The sequence below is a fragment of the Chelonoidis abingdonii genome, chromosome 3, assembly GCF_003597395.2.
Source record: "Chelonoidis abingdonii isolate Lonesome George chromosome 3, CheloAbing_2.0, whole genome shotgun sequence".
Lineage (NCBI taxonomy): Eukaryota > Metazoa > Chordata > Testudines > Testudinidae > Chelonoidis > Chelonoidis abingdonii.
In genome coordinates this window covers 3,384,254-3,396,339 of record NC_133771.1, presented here as the reverse complement: position 1 = coordinate 3,396,339, position 12,086 = coordinate 3,384,254, and the positions used below count along the sequence as shown (strand labels likewise).

Below are 12,086 nucleotides of genomic sequence, written 5' to 3'. Positions count from 1 at the left end.
TGCCTCAAAGCATCTCCAAGGCTCAGACCTGTGGAAACTGGCCGTCCTGGCTGCTTCTTGGCAAGGCCCAGCAGATATACCTGACCACCCCTCCTCTGATCGCCTGCCCCTTCTCTCTGTCTCCAGGGGGCTGAGATGCAGACAGCCTCCTCCCTTCACTGCAGGGCTGGGAAGCTGCTCCTGGGTGCCATTTGAGCGTGGGGGTAGCCTCTCATCCCACAGGTACCTGCTGCTTGTGCCAGCAGAGAAGCACGTACCAGGTTAGCAGTCCGTATGGCTCAGGCAACCCAGGGGATCCGTGGCAGTTTGGGGGCAGCGGAGCCAGTGCCTGACATCCCCCCTTCCCCGCAGGCCGCAAGTCAGGGAAGGGTTTCTACGTGTACCAGCAAGGTGTGAAGAACAGGAGCGTGAACTCCAGCATGGATGAGATCTTGGCACAGTTCAAGGTGCCCTCCAGGCCCGAGGTGTAAGTAGATGGTGTCTGAACCCAGAAGGGTTGGGGAGGGGGCTGGCACTGGTCCCTGTGAAACTGACTGATCTCCAGTGTAATTGGCCATCCCTCACCTCTAGAGTGCTGGGGGTCACTGGCAGCTGCTGGTAGTACAGGGCACTGGGGGTCTTCCTGTGGAATGCCCACTTCCTGGGGCGGGGGGTTGTACGACAGTGGACCTGGTACTGCACCTCTGGAGGCAGCCCCCCCACCCCACCCCACCCCAGGGCTTGATGGGGGTCCATATGGTCCCCTCCAGCTGGGACCTGCTACGCTCTGAAATCAGATCTGTTGCAGGGCCTGACATGTCTCCTATAGCTGGCCCGGTGTGGGGCCTAGCAGATTGCTGCCTTTATCATGGGGGCCCCTGCTGGGTAACAGACTGGGCCTTGCTGCTTCCCCCCTGCTCAGAGGGCAGCTCCCAGTGCCACTCCACCAGCTGTGGCTTCCTCTGGCCCTGCCCCCCCCCCCCCCCCCCATGCTCTTGGCTGGTCCTCGAGGCCTGGGCCCCAAGCTGCCCCGTCCGTTTTGCCCCGTGGTCTGAGTAACCTGGCTCTGTTCCAGCTGCACCGACGAGGACATCCAGCTGCGCTTGGTGACGCGGTTTGTGAACGAGGCCGCCATGTGCCTGCAGGAGGGGATCCTGAGTAACCCGGTGGAAGGAGACATGGGGGCTGTGTTTGGCCTGGGCTTCCCGCCATGTCTGGGAGGTGAGTGGCTTCCCCCAGGGAACTGGACTAAGCTGTACTGGCAGTAACACTGGCTCCACACTAGGAGCGCATTGGTATAGCAGAGCAGTGTCGCTGCACCAGCAAAGCCGTACGCAGAGTCCTGGCCTACAGCTTAGTCTGTGCTAGGCAGCTGTGGGGACTAGAAGTGCATCTGATCCTGCCTAGCCAAGGGGGCTGTGTTGGCAGGACACTCAAGCTAGATGCAGCTGCCCCCAGAAGAGTGTTTGTCGGCTTTGTGTCCTTCAGGGAGGGAGTGCGGCTCTGCTGGCCAGAGAACTCCTCCACTGTCTCCACGAGGGGGCTCTGCCTGCATAGCTACGCCGGCCAGGTCTGCAGTATGGACCGGACCTGGATTGAAGCTGGTGCCTGTCTGCATGCACCCTCCAGTGTGCGGAGTCCTGGGACTGTAATGAGAGTGAAGCTGTGCACGGGGTGTTGATAGTGCCTGGCTCCTGCCTGTGCTCCTAGCCCCTGGCTTGAGCACTGAAATAGTCTTCTGGGAGCCCAGCAGGGTGTGGGGCAGCGTGGCTCACCGTGGGGCAGTTGTCTGAACACCGTCACGCTGCACCTCCCCAAGCATGCCAGGGCTGGGCAGGGGGCTACCGAAACCATAGCTCAGGTTCTGGGTTACGGCTGCAGATAGAAGGGGTCCCGGTCATGTCGCTTAAACTGCCCTGAGGGTCGAGCTCTGCAGTCCCATGCTGTCACCTGCGAGCACAGGGCGTCGGGTGAGCCCGCAGCTGATTTTAATATGGAATTCCCCGCACAGCTGGGCTTGGCCCCCAGCATATGGCCCGGTCTAGCTTCTCCCCCGGCTTGTGGGGTTCAAACACTACCCCACCCCTTAAATCCTAGGGTACGTCCCCTGGCCTTGGGGCCCTGCAGCTCAGCGATGATATGGCTGCACATGAGGGTTCAGGCCTGCTCTGTGCACAGCGAAGAACCTCCCTGTCAGCGGGGTAAAGTGCTGGGAGCAGGTGTCTCTGCTTCCCTTCCAGCTGGGATGGGCTGAGCACAGCAGGACACTTGGCTCTAATGTGCAGCAGTTTGCTCCTTGAAAGTGTCCCTGGCCTTGATTGTGACCGTGAAAAGGTCCCTGAGCGCAGCTGGGATTGTCCTAAAAGCAACAGGGGCAGCAGCTTTTATATCCATTACACAGCCACCACCCATGGAGCTGCTTAGTCAGCGCTGGGCAGCACAGGATGCAGCGGTTTGCCTTCCCCGGCTGCTGCCTAGCCCTAGCCAGCTGCTCACCCGAGCTCCCTGTGCCCTGTGGGGGCAGGATTGCTGTGCTGACGTTCCCTCCTGGCCTGTTCCTGGGAGCCTGTCCCTCCCTGGGCAGACTGGAGGCTCGAGTCCTGGGCTAGGCACAGCTCTCCTGCAGGCTGAGTGGTGCCCTCTCGGGCAGTCTTCCCCACTGACTAGCCCCACGTTCTGTGCAGGCCCTTTCAGATACGCAGACTCGGTCGGAGCCAAGCAGCTGGTGGACAAGCTGCGGAAGTACGAGGCCATCTACGGAAGCCAGTTCACGCCGTGCCAGCTGCTTCTGGATCACGCCAACGACCCGAGCAAGAAATTCCATCACTGACCATGTCCACGTGCCTCCAGCCATAGATGCACTCGCAGCCAGAGGCTGGGGAGAGCCTGCTCCAGCCAAGCTGCTCCATTCTGTCTGTTCCCCTCAAAGCTGGGGGGCAGGGAACTCTGGAGGACTGTAGCCCTTCAAGTGCCTTAGCAGCTACTGCGTCTCAGGCACTCGCTCGCCCACGTGTCCCTGGCTAGTTGGATGTTGCATCTCCCATTTGAAGATGGAAGAGGTGTTTTTTGTGTTGTCTCAGCCCAGTGCACTGTGCCCTCCAGAGCCTCCATCCAGTGGGCATTAGCCACCTGGCCGTGCCCAGGGCAGGTGCTCCCCGCCATGGTTCATGGCAAATGTTTAACAATAAACCACCAATCTCTTGTTTCTGGCCTCTGCCTGCTTAATCCTGTCTCAGGCCCTCACGGCCGAGGATGGAGGCTCTCAGGGGTGGAAATAAAGCACTCAGTGACTCTTTCCGCCTGTCTGAGGCAACCTGCTTTCTCGGGCTGTTTGCTGAGCTGTGAGACAGACAAAGGGGGGCCTGGTGTTAATGGAGATGGGGGGTGGGACAGCCTATGCAGTCAGCTCGGGCATCAATCAATGGTCCAGAGCCTCCGGCTGCCCTCCCCCACTGGGGTTGCAGTGGCAGCTGGAGCCTCCGGTGATTGCAGATCTGTCCCCGGAAGGGCTGCCCTGGGGAAAACTCAACTGAAAGGCTTTAAATCGCTGGGCACCCATCACTGAGAGCAGGCCGGCCCCTTCCCTACCCCCCGTCAGCCAGGTGCTTGTGCTTCCTTTACTGCTGCAGCTCCCTCCACCGTCAGCGGGGGCGGTTTGGATGTGTCTTCCCCCCCATGCTCTCATCTAGCTGGTACTGGGGTGAAAACAGAGCCCCCTGCAGCTACCCAGCCCTCACCTTGCTGTGCCTTGTGTCCTCTGGGAGCCTGGAGCCTCCTCCAACCCTGGAGCTACCCAGCCCTTCCCCTGCTGCGCCTTGTGTCCCCTGGGAGCTTGGACACTCCCCCCACCCCCCACTCCCCCGGAGCCTCCCACCTGCCCTTTAAGCAAACGTTGCCTCTTGCTCTGTTTCCTCAGTTCAGGTCTGGCCAGCTACCCTAGTTCAACCCCCTGCCCCAGGTCTGGCCGGTGCCTGCCCAGCTCCAGATGGTGTTTCTGTTCCCCAGGCAGGAGTGGCCCTGTTGGATTTCCATGGGTCTCATGGAGTGGTCAGAGCTCTGCCCCATGCAGGGGCCAGTGACTCTGTTCCAGCACCACGGCCAGGTGCTCGGCTCTGCCTAGGCAGCCTGATAAACAGCTCTGGGGTGTGGTCCGTGTCGCTGGCAGCTCATGGGCCGGGGGCCCCTTTGCCGCTGCTGTGTGTAGAGGTACAGCTGTGAGCCTGGATCCATGTGCCATGGGCTGCAGGCTCCCCTCCCTGCGGTGCAGACCTCACCCCAGAGGGCTAGGACCACTTGCTCCCATAGCATCCAGCCAATGGCTACCTGTGCCCCATGTCTGCAGGAGGTGGTGGCGAGCTCTTCCCCCAAGGGTGGCTGTGGAGGGAGCTCATGTCTCATCTACACTGCAGCCCCCAAAGCTCTGGCTGACACCTACTGCCGGAGCCTGCCCTGCCCCAGGCTGAGGGCACCTTTCTCAGGCCTGGGCAGCAGCGGGCTGTCCCCTCTGGGCCTAGTCTCCTGCCTTTGTTGAGGAAGGTTGGAGCAGCCAAACACCACTTATCCTGCGGCCACTCAGCATCGCGTGGACCCCTGTCCCCCCACAGGGTTCAGCAGGTGGGGCAGTAGGTCTAGCCCCACCTCTCAGCCAGGGTCGCTCCCAGCCCCAGTCCCGCTCCCCGGCTGAGTGACTCCAGGACAGCGTTTGTTCCAGCATCCCTGTGGCGCTGCTCTGTGCCTGCCCATGGGCTGGGGTGGTACTAGCCTGACCCCCCCCTTCCCATCAGCCCCCACCCCTGCTTCTCTTCTTCCTCGTGAGGCCCTGGGCAGGCTGGAAGCTGGAGCCGGGCCCTGCACCTGCCCTGGGTGCTGCAGGCCAGGGGTAGGAACAGGCCACAGGCTTCACTCAGGCCCCCTACGCAGGGCAGGCGGAAGGGCTGGGGCTCCCCACAGCAGCCTGGCTTCCCTGGGCAGCTCTTACCAAGGGCTGGCTTCTGACCTGGCCGGAGGGCAGGACCCCAGGCAGAAGAGGTGGTGGGGGGAGGCTCCTGCATGTGCCCTGTTTTTGCCGGTGAATGGGTGGCTCCAGGCCCCAGCATGCCAAGTGTGTGCTTGGGGTGGCATGCCACGGGGGGGGGTGCTCTGCCGGTCGCTGGGAGGGCGGCAGGCAGGGTGCCTTTGGCGGCTTGCCGGCGGAGGGTCTGCTGGTCCCACGGCTCTGGTGGGCACTCCACAGGCCCAACTGCGGGAGGTCGACCGGAGCCGGGGGACCCGACCGGCAGAGCGCTTCCCGCGACATGCTGCCGTGCTTGGGGCGGTGAAATGTCTAGAGCCGCCCCTGCCGGTGGAGGTGGTGGCCCCGCTTTCAGTGCTGCTCTGCCTGCGGGGCGGGCTGAGGACAAGCCTTGAGCCAGCCTCTCGTCCCACTGAGCCCCAGCTCCAGGCATGCTCAGCGCCCCCCCCCCCCCCGTGGCACCTTTCTGCCCCCGGCTGCTGGCCACTGCCTCGTCCCTGCTCCTTGGCTCTGTTGGCCATGGCTGGAGCTGCCCTGGCCGTGGAAGCTGAAGCAATCTCGTCGTGTGGGGCAGCTGCTGTCGCTGGGTGCTTGGGGGAGCTATGAATGTGGGGGGGTGCACCCAGGGCTCTCCCCTGCCCCACTCGGCCCTCTGCCCCGTGGAACTGACCAATTCAGACTCTGCATTTCCCTGCCCCCACACCTCTGTGTTCAGCGGAGGACCCCAGCCAGGTGTCAGCGCTGCTGCCTGGAGCTCTGGCTGTCCCATCCTTGGAGAGCTGTTCTGATCCTGGGCCCATGTCTCGGAATGGGCCCGTGCAGAGATCTGACCTCAGCCATCGCCCTGCTGCATCGCAGCCACCCATAGGTGCCTGGCTCAGTTCCAGTGCAGCCTTGGGGGAAGGGGGGGGCGGGTTTAGGGCCAGGCCTGCCCCAGAGGAGCTGCCGAGGGCCCAGGCTGCTCCTTGTCACCCTCCCCGTGCTCCAAGTGCTGGGTTCATGGCCACTCCTGAGCTAGCACAACCTGCCTCGGCCTCCGCCAGGGCACAGCTCCCGAGTGCTGAAAAGAACAGGGCTGGGATGCTGGAGCAGCCCATCCCCAGCCGCGAGCTCAGGGCCTGTGCGGCGGGGCGCGGGGATCCGGCCCCCGGCCGCGAGCTCAGGGCCTGTGCGGCAGGGCGCGGGGATCCGGCCTCAGCTGCGAGCTCAGGGCTGGTGTGGTGGGAGGCAGGGATCCGGGCCCAGCCACAAGCTCAGGGCCTGTGCTTTGGGGTGTGGGGATCCAACCCCAGCTGCTAGCATAGATCCGTGCGGTGGGGCACAGCCACGCAGGGATCCGGCCCCAGCCCCTCCTGACAGTGGGGCAGGGCTCAGGCCCTACTGGCCCAGGGTGAAGGCTGGAAGCAGCAGTAACGCCATCCTCCCTGCTCCGGCTGGGGCAGCGGGCATGCAGCTGCCCCCCAACCAGCTTGTTTCATCCATCCCAGCTCCCTGGCCCTCCCGCCCCTGCAAAGAGCCGTGCCCGTGGGCCAGGGCTGCCTGTCTTACTCTTTATTTCACTAATCCACAAGGATTAAGTTAAACCACCAGAACCGAACCCAAGCCCGGCCCCGCCCGGTGGGGCTAATTGCGCAGTGCCAGCCAGTGTGAACCCGAACGTGGGGCAAGCGGCCGAGCACCTGGCCTGAGCCAGCCGGAGCCAAGCTCCTCGGGGGTTGGGGGAGAGCAGCCACAGGCCACTGAATATCCCAGCTCCTGTGGCAGGCGAGTTAACGGCAGTGCCCAGCACCAACTGCTGCCGAGCGAGCGGCAGGGCCTGCACCGGGCTGAGGATGCTGGTGCCGGGGCGGGTGCCAGGTTAAAGATGCGGCTTGGAGTCCGCGGACGCCGGGGCTTGGACACCGCCCACTAAGGCCCAGCACCCACTGCCTCGGGGCCCTACTGGGGAGACACTGAATGGGGGCGGGGGGGATTTAGGGGCTGCAGCGCCCCCGGGAGGCTGTCGTGGCACATGCTGAATGGAGGGAGGGCTCAGGGCAGAAAAGGAAGATGGCAGCATGGTATCGGGGTGGGGTGGGGGGGAGGCGGACCTGGGTTCCACGCATCCACCCCTGAGCATAGGAGTAATGGGGTGGAGGGGAACTGGGCCCCAGGGGAACCAGGCCAGCTGCAGCAATGCTCCTTGTGGGCCCCGGCCCATAAGCCCGTGGCTAGGGTCTGGGTGGGACACAGTACGAGTAACTTGCTGGTACAAACCACACCAATTGCCTGATCGCCATGGGTTGGGCAGCGGGGGGGGTGTGGAGGGGCATACGCCGGGGGGGGGCATGTGTGTGCCGCTCCGTGTGCTGATCACGTGTTCGTGTGCACGGGCCCAGCTAGGCAGGGCCTTCCCCACACCTCGGGGTGCTTTGTGCTGGGGCCCCAGTGCCAGTGGGCTGCTCCCCGGTCTCTGGGCAGGGCTGTGCACACTGGAGGCCCCACATCTGTACATGTGGGCCTGGCACCCACGGACTGGATCATTGTCCAGTGCCCCACCCTGACCAGCCAGGTCTAGCCACAGAGCCCAGCCTAGAGAATGGGTCATTGTATGAGGGCCCACCCCAACCCCACAGATTGCACCCACCAGCCAGACCCTGCATCCACAGGCCAGGCCCACCAGCTGGGCCCCACGTTCATGGGCCAGGCCCACGAACCGGGTCCCATGTCCATGGACTCGGCCCTATGTCCAAAGACAGGCCCACCAGCTGGGCCCCATGTCCACGGGCTGAGCCCACCAGCCGGGCCCCACGTCCACAGGCCAGGCCCACCAGCCAGGCCCCATATCCATGGGCAGGGTCCACGAACCGGGTCCCATGTCCACAGGCCGGGCCCACCAGCCACGCCCCTCGTCCATGGGCCAGGTCCACAATCAGGGGCCCACATCCATGGACCAGGCCCCACATCCACATGCCACTTCTAGGCCTCACACTAGATCTTGGGCCGCCAGCCCTTGATGAACTGCATGATCTTCTTGACCTGCAGCTTGGTGAGGCGGAAGTCGTCGGCGAGGATCTCCTCGGGGAGCTGGACGAAGATGCTGCCGTCGATGCGCTCACGGGCGAAGAAGCTCACCACCTCCTCGGAGAGGCCAATGAAGCGCAGGCAGCGGGACACCTCCTCCACGGACAGCGCTGCCAGGTCGGCGGGCGGCTGCCAGGGTGAGCCATCGCCATTCAGCCGGGGCGCACCGGGCACGTGGCTGGCGCTCTCGCCCGGGCTGCTGCGTGGGGCCGACGCTGGCGGCACCTCGATAACGTCCTGCGTGAGGTAGACGTGGGTGACGCCGCCCTCGGCCCCGCGCACGATGGTGGGCGAGAGCGGTGCCGTGCTGCGGATCACGAGGCTCTCCGTCTCCAGGCTCTTAGCGGGGCGGGGAGGGGGGGCGGGGCAGGTGCCACCCGCCCCGCCCCGGCCCTCTTGGCTATAGCAGCGCTCTGACTCGGGGGAGGCGCTCTCGAAAGGGTTGAAGGTCTCCGGCGTGGGGGCAGAGGGCGGCTTCTGCCAGTCCAGGGCCTCCAGCCACTCGGTGGAGGAGGAGGGGCTGGGCGAGTAGGCGGGGTTGGCGAAGGGGTTCAGGGCCCCGAAAGGGGCAAAGCGTTTCTGGGGGTGGGGGGCCTTGAGGCGGGGGCAGCTGTGGTAGGTCTTGATGGGGGCGTCGCCCCCCAGCAGGGGCGTGGAGCGCCCGCTGGCCACGCTGGGCCCCGTGTCGGCGTAGGCCCATGGGTCCGACCAGGACGTCTGGCTGGGCTGGGTGCTGGGCGGCAGGGTCCCCGGCAGCTGGCGGCCGGCAGAGTCCCCGGCCGTGCAGTCGCCCCAGGTGCAGGGGTAGCAGTACAGGGAGTAGGAGTCCGGGGAGGGCGAGCAGCTCCCGCTCCGCGGGCCTGACCTGCCAGGAAGAGAGAGAGGGTCAGGCAGGGCACTGCTGGCAGCTGCTCCCTCTTCAACAGGCCTCACTCAGCGCCCGGATCCGCACATCCAGAGCCTCAGGTCCACAGCATGGATGGGGTCCTGACCTGTCTGAGCGTCTGGCAGGGCACCTTCTGCCCCTCTCCTGGGAGTATCGGCCCAGCCCCAGGGGCAGCCGCAGCCACAGCCACCACCCTGGGCGCCGCCTCGCCACCTTCTGTCCCGCCCCCGGGAATATCGTCCCTGGCCCGGCCCGGCCCCGGGGGCAGCCGCCACTTCCAGCCGCAGCCACCACCCTGGGCGCCGCCTCGCCACCTTCTGTCCCGCCCCCGGGAATATCGTCCCTGGCCCGGCCCGGCCCCGGGGGCAGCCGCCACTTCCAGCCGCAGCCACCACCTGGGCGCCGCCTCGCCACCTTCTGTCCCGCCCCCGGGAATATCGTCCCTGGCCCGGCCCGGCCCCGGGGGCAGCCGCCACTTCCAGCCGCAGCCACCACCCTGGGCGCCGCCTCGCCACCTTCTGTCCCGCCCCCGGGAATATCGTCCCTGGCCCGGCCCGGCCCCGGGGGCAGCCGCCACTTCCAGCCGCAGCCACCACCCTGGGCGCCGCCTCGCCACCTTCTGTCCCGCCCCCGGGAATATCGTCCCTGGCCCGGCCCGGCCCCGGGGGCAGCCGCCACTTCCAGCCGCAGCCACCACCCTGGGCGCCGCCTCGCCACCTTCTGTCCCGCCCCCGGGAATATCGTCCCTGGCCCGGCCCGGCCCCGGGGGCAGCCGCCACTTCCAGCCGCAGCCACCACCCTGGGCGCCGCCTCGCCACCTTCTGTCCCGCCCCCGGGAATATCGTCCCTGGCCCGGCCCGGCCCCGGGGGCAGCCGCCACTTCCAGCCGCAGCCACCACCCTGGGCGCCGCCTCGCCACCTTCTGTCCCGCCCCCGGGAGTACCTCCCCAGGCCCAGCCCTAGGGGCCTTGCGCTCACTCACGCATCGTGCAGCCCGGACGAGTAGTACGAGAGGCTGGGACTGGGCGAGTGTGCCGGCTGGAGCTTTGGGAAGCGCAGGGGAACCGGTGGGCTGGCGGTGGCATGGGGCCGGCTGCCCCGGGGCGGGACGGGGGGTGCGTTCAGCAGGCGGCATTCCTCCTTCACCTGGAAAACACGAGGAGCCAGGGCTAGAGCCAGCACAGAGCAGCATGGACTCTTCTGCCAGAGCCCTGGGCGCCTGTTAGTGCTGGGCCCCCTGCCCTGAATGCGCCCCCCATGCGGCAGTAGCACTCCCCTCGCCCCCCAAGGCCCTGCCTTGCTCAGCTTCTTGATGCCAGGCTGCCAGGTTTGTTAGCACTAAGATACCGGCTCCACCGCACTCGGCACCAGGAAGGAATTCCCCCTGGAGGATGCCCCCTGGCGCCCTCCCTGCTCCTGCTCCTGCTCCTGCATCCTTCCAGCCCACGGGCCGCAGGGCACAGCGCTGGGGAGGGAGAGGGCAGGAACCTTCTCTGGGTTTCTCGGCTCAGGTCCGGGCACGGCCCTTTCCCTCCCCTGGGGCCCAGCAGTCCCTGCCTGTGTCAGAGCACCCACAGGCAGGGCAGCTGCAATGGATGTGGGGGACGGCAGCGGCACAGCCCGCCTGCCACCCCGGCGCCGAAGATTAATGGCAGGGCTCTGCCTCTTCCTTCAGGTGCCCGTCAGCCAAGCGGGTTCGTCCCAGCGCAAGGACCCCCCCGCTGCCCCCGGGAGTGAGGCAGAACTGGAGCAGCCCCTGGGTTCCCTTCACTGGGACCAGGGAGACAGAGACGCACTATAGGCCAGATCCTGCCCCAAGACTGAAAAACTGGGCCCCACGGGCACAAGACAGCCAGCTTCTGGGTTCCCATCTCACCCCAAAGATGCCCCCCCATGCCCTCCCAATCACACGCCCAGCCTTGGCCCCTGCACACAGCCAGGAATCATAGAAACGGGAGGTCAGAGTAACCCACTGGCAATATGGGTGTACCCTGTCCTCCCCCAAGGGCTGGGCCACTGCAGGATAGCAGACTACTGCTACCCCCAACTGGCAGAGGGATGGAGCTCCTGAGTTCAAGCCCTGCTGACAATCCAGGAGGGGTCATTCCTTCAGCGTCTCTTCGCACCTGGGAAATAGCCTTAGAACCCCACCGGGTTATTACCCCAATCCAGGCCCAGGACCCCAGCGCTCGGAGCTGTACAGACCCAGGCCCTGCCCCAAAGAGATTACAATCTAGGGTGATCCTCCGCTTGCTGGCCGTGGGAAATGTGGCTGTTCTCCCCAAGTCTGTCTGCTCCCCGGGGGCCGGCAGCCAAGCCAATCTGACCGCAGCCCCCCAGAGCCTCAGTTCATTCGCAGTTGCCCTCTGGGCAGCACCCAGCATAGGCAGCAGGTTATATACATTTGCGGTGCCTGAGCACCAGGAATATTTAGGCTGGGTGCCCTGCTCCAGCAATATTTGGAGCTGGGTCTCTCCCCCGGCCCTGCCTGGAGCAGGTCCCAGCCCCCGCCTTCCACCGCTCTCCCTTGCGTGCCCCCCCCCCGTGTCCCTGCTGCTCCTGCTGCCGCAGTGGAACTGCTGTCTGCTGCCCCGGGGTCCTAGTGACCCCATCTGCTAATGGCAAGGCAGGCTGCCCTAACCCTGCCCTTCCGCCCTAGCCCTGAGTCTCTCCAACACCCCAAACCCCTCAGCCCCAGCCAGAGCCCTCATCCCCCCGCACCCTGATCCTCTTCCCCAGCCCTGAGCCCCCTTCTGCACCACAAACTCCTCATCCCCCAGCCCAAGCCCTCATCCCCCCACACCCTGATCCTCTGCCCCAGCCCTGAGCCCCTCCCCCCGCAGCATGAATCCCTCATCCTCAGCCCCAACCCTCATCCCCGCCGCACCCTGATCCTCCACCGCAGCCCTCAGCCCTTAGCCCCCCCCCCCATCATGAACTCCTCACCCTCAGCCCCAACTCTCAGCTCCCCGCACCCTGATCCTCATCCCCAGCCAGAGCCCTCATCCCCCCGCACCCGAATCCTCATCCCCAGCCAGAGCCCTCATCCCTCTGCACCCTGATCCTCTGCCCCAGCTCTGAGCCCCCCCACATCATGAACCCCTCATCCTCAGCCCCAACCCTCATTCCCCTGCAGCCAGATCCTCT

The 12,086-nt window shown here is 65.6% G+C and overlaps 2 protein-coding genes across 4 annotated transcripts in view; one reads left to right on the top strand and one right to left on the bottom strand.

Moving 5' to 3' along the window:
• HADHA (hydroxyacyl-CoA dehydrogenase trifunctional multienzyme complex subunit alpha) overlaps nucleotides 1–3,184 on the top strand; it is a 41,852-nt gene extending 38,668 nt beyond the window's left edge. For both annotated transcript variants that reach the window (XM_075063558.1, XM_032778831.2), the window contains 3 exons: nucleotides 352–466; nucleotides 1,055–1,200; nucleotides 2,664–3,184. In XM_075063558.1, the coding sequence (XP_074919659.1) occupies nucleotides 352–466; nucleotides 1,055–1,200; nucleotides 2,664–2,809 (407 nt within the window). In that variant the 3' untranslated portion in view covers nucleotides 2,810–3,184. The remainder of the gene's footprint in view (nucleotides 1–351; nucleotides 467–1,054; nucleotides 1,201–2,663) is intronic.
• A 4,687-nt stretch (nucleotides 3,185–7,871) lies between these two features.
• The window catches only part of GAREM2 (GRB2 associated regulator of MAPK1 subtype 2), a 31,017-nt gene continuing 26,802 nt past the window's right edge, over nucleotides 7,872–12,086 (bottom strand). For both annotated transcript variants that reach the window (XM_032778832.2, XM_075063421.1), the window contains 2 exons: nucleotides 9,922–10,085; nucleotides 7,872–8,918 (listed from right to left, as the gene is read on the bottom strand). In XM_032778832.2, coding sequence (XP_032634723.1) covers nucleotides 7,961–8,918; nucleotides 9,922–10,085 — 1,122 coding nt within the window. In that variant the 3' untranslated portion in view covers nucleotides 7,872–7,960. The remainder of the gene's footprint in view (nucleotides 8,919–9,921; nucleotides 10,086–12,086) is intronic.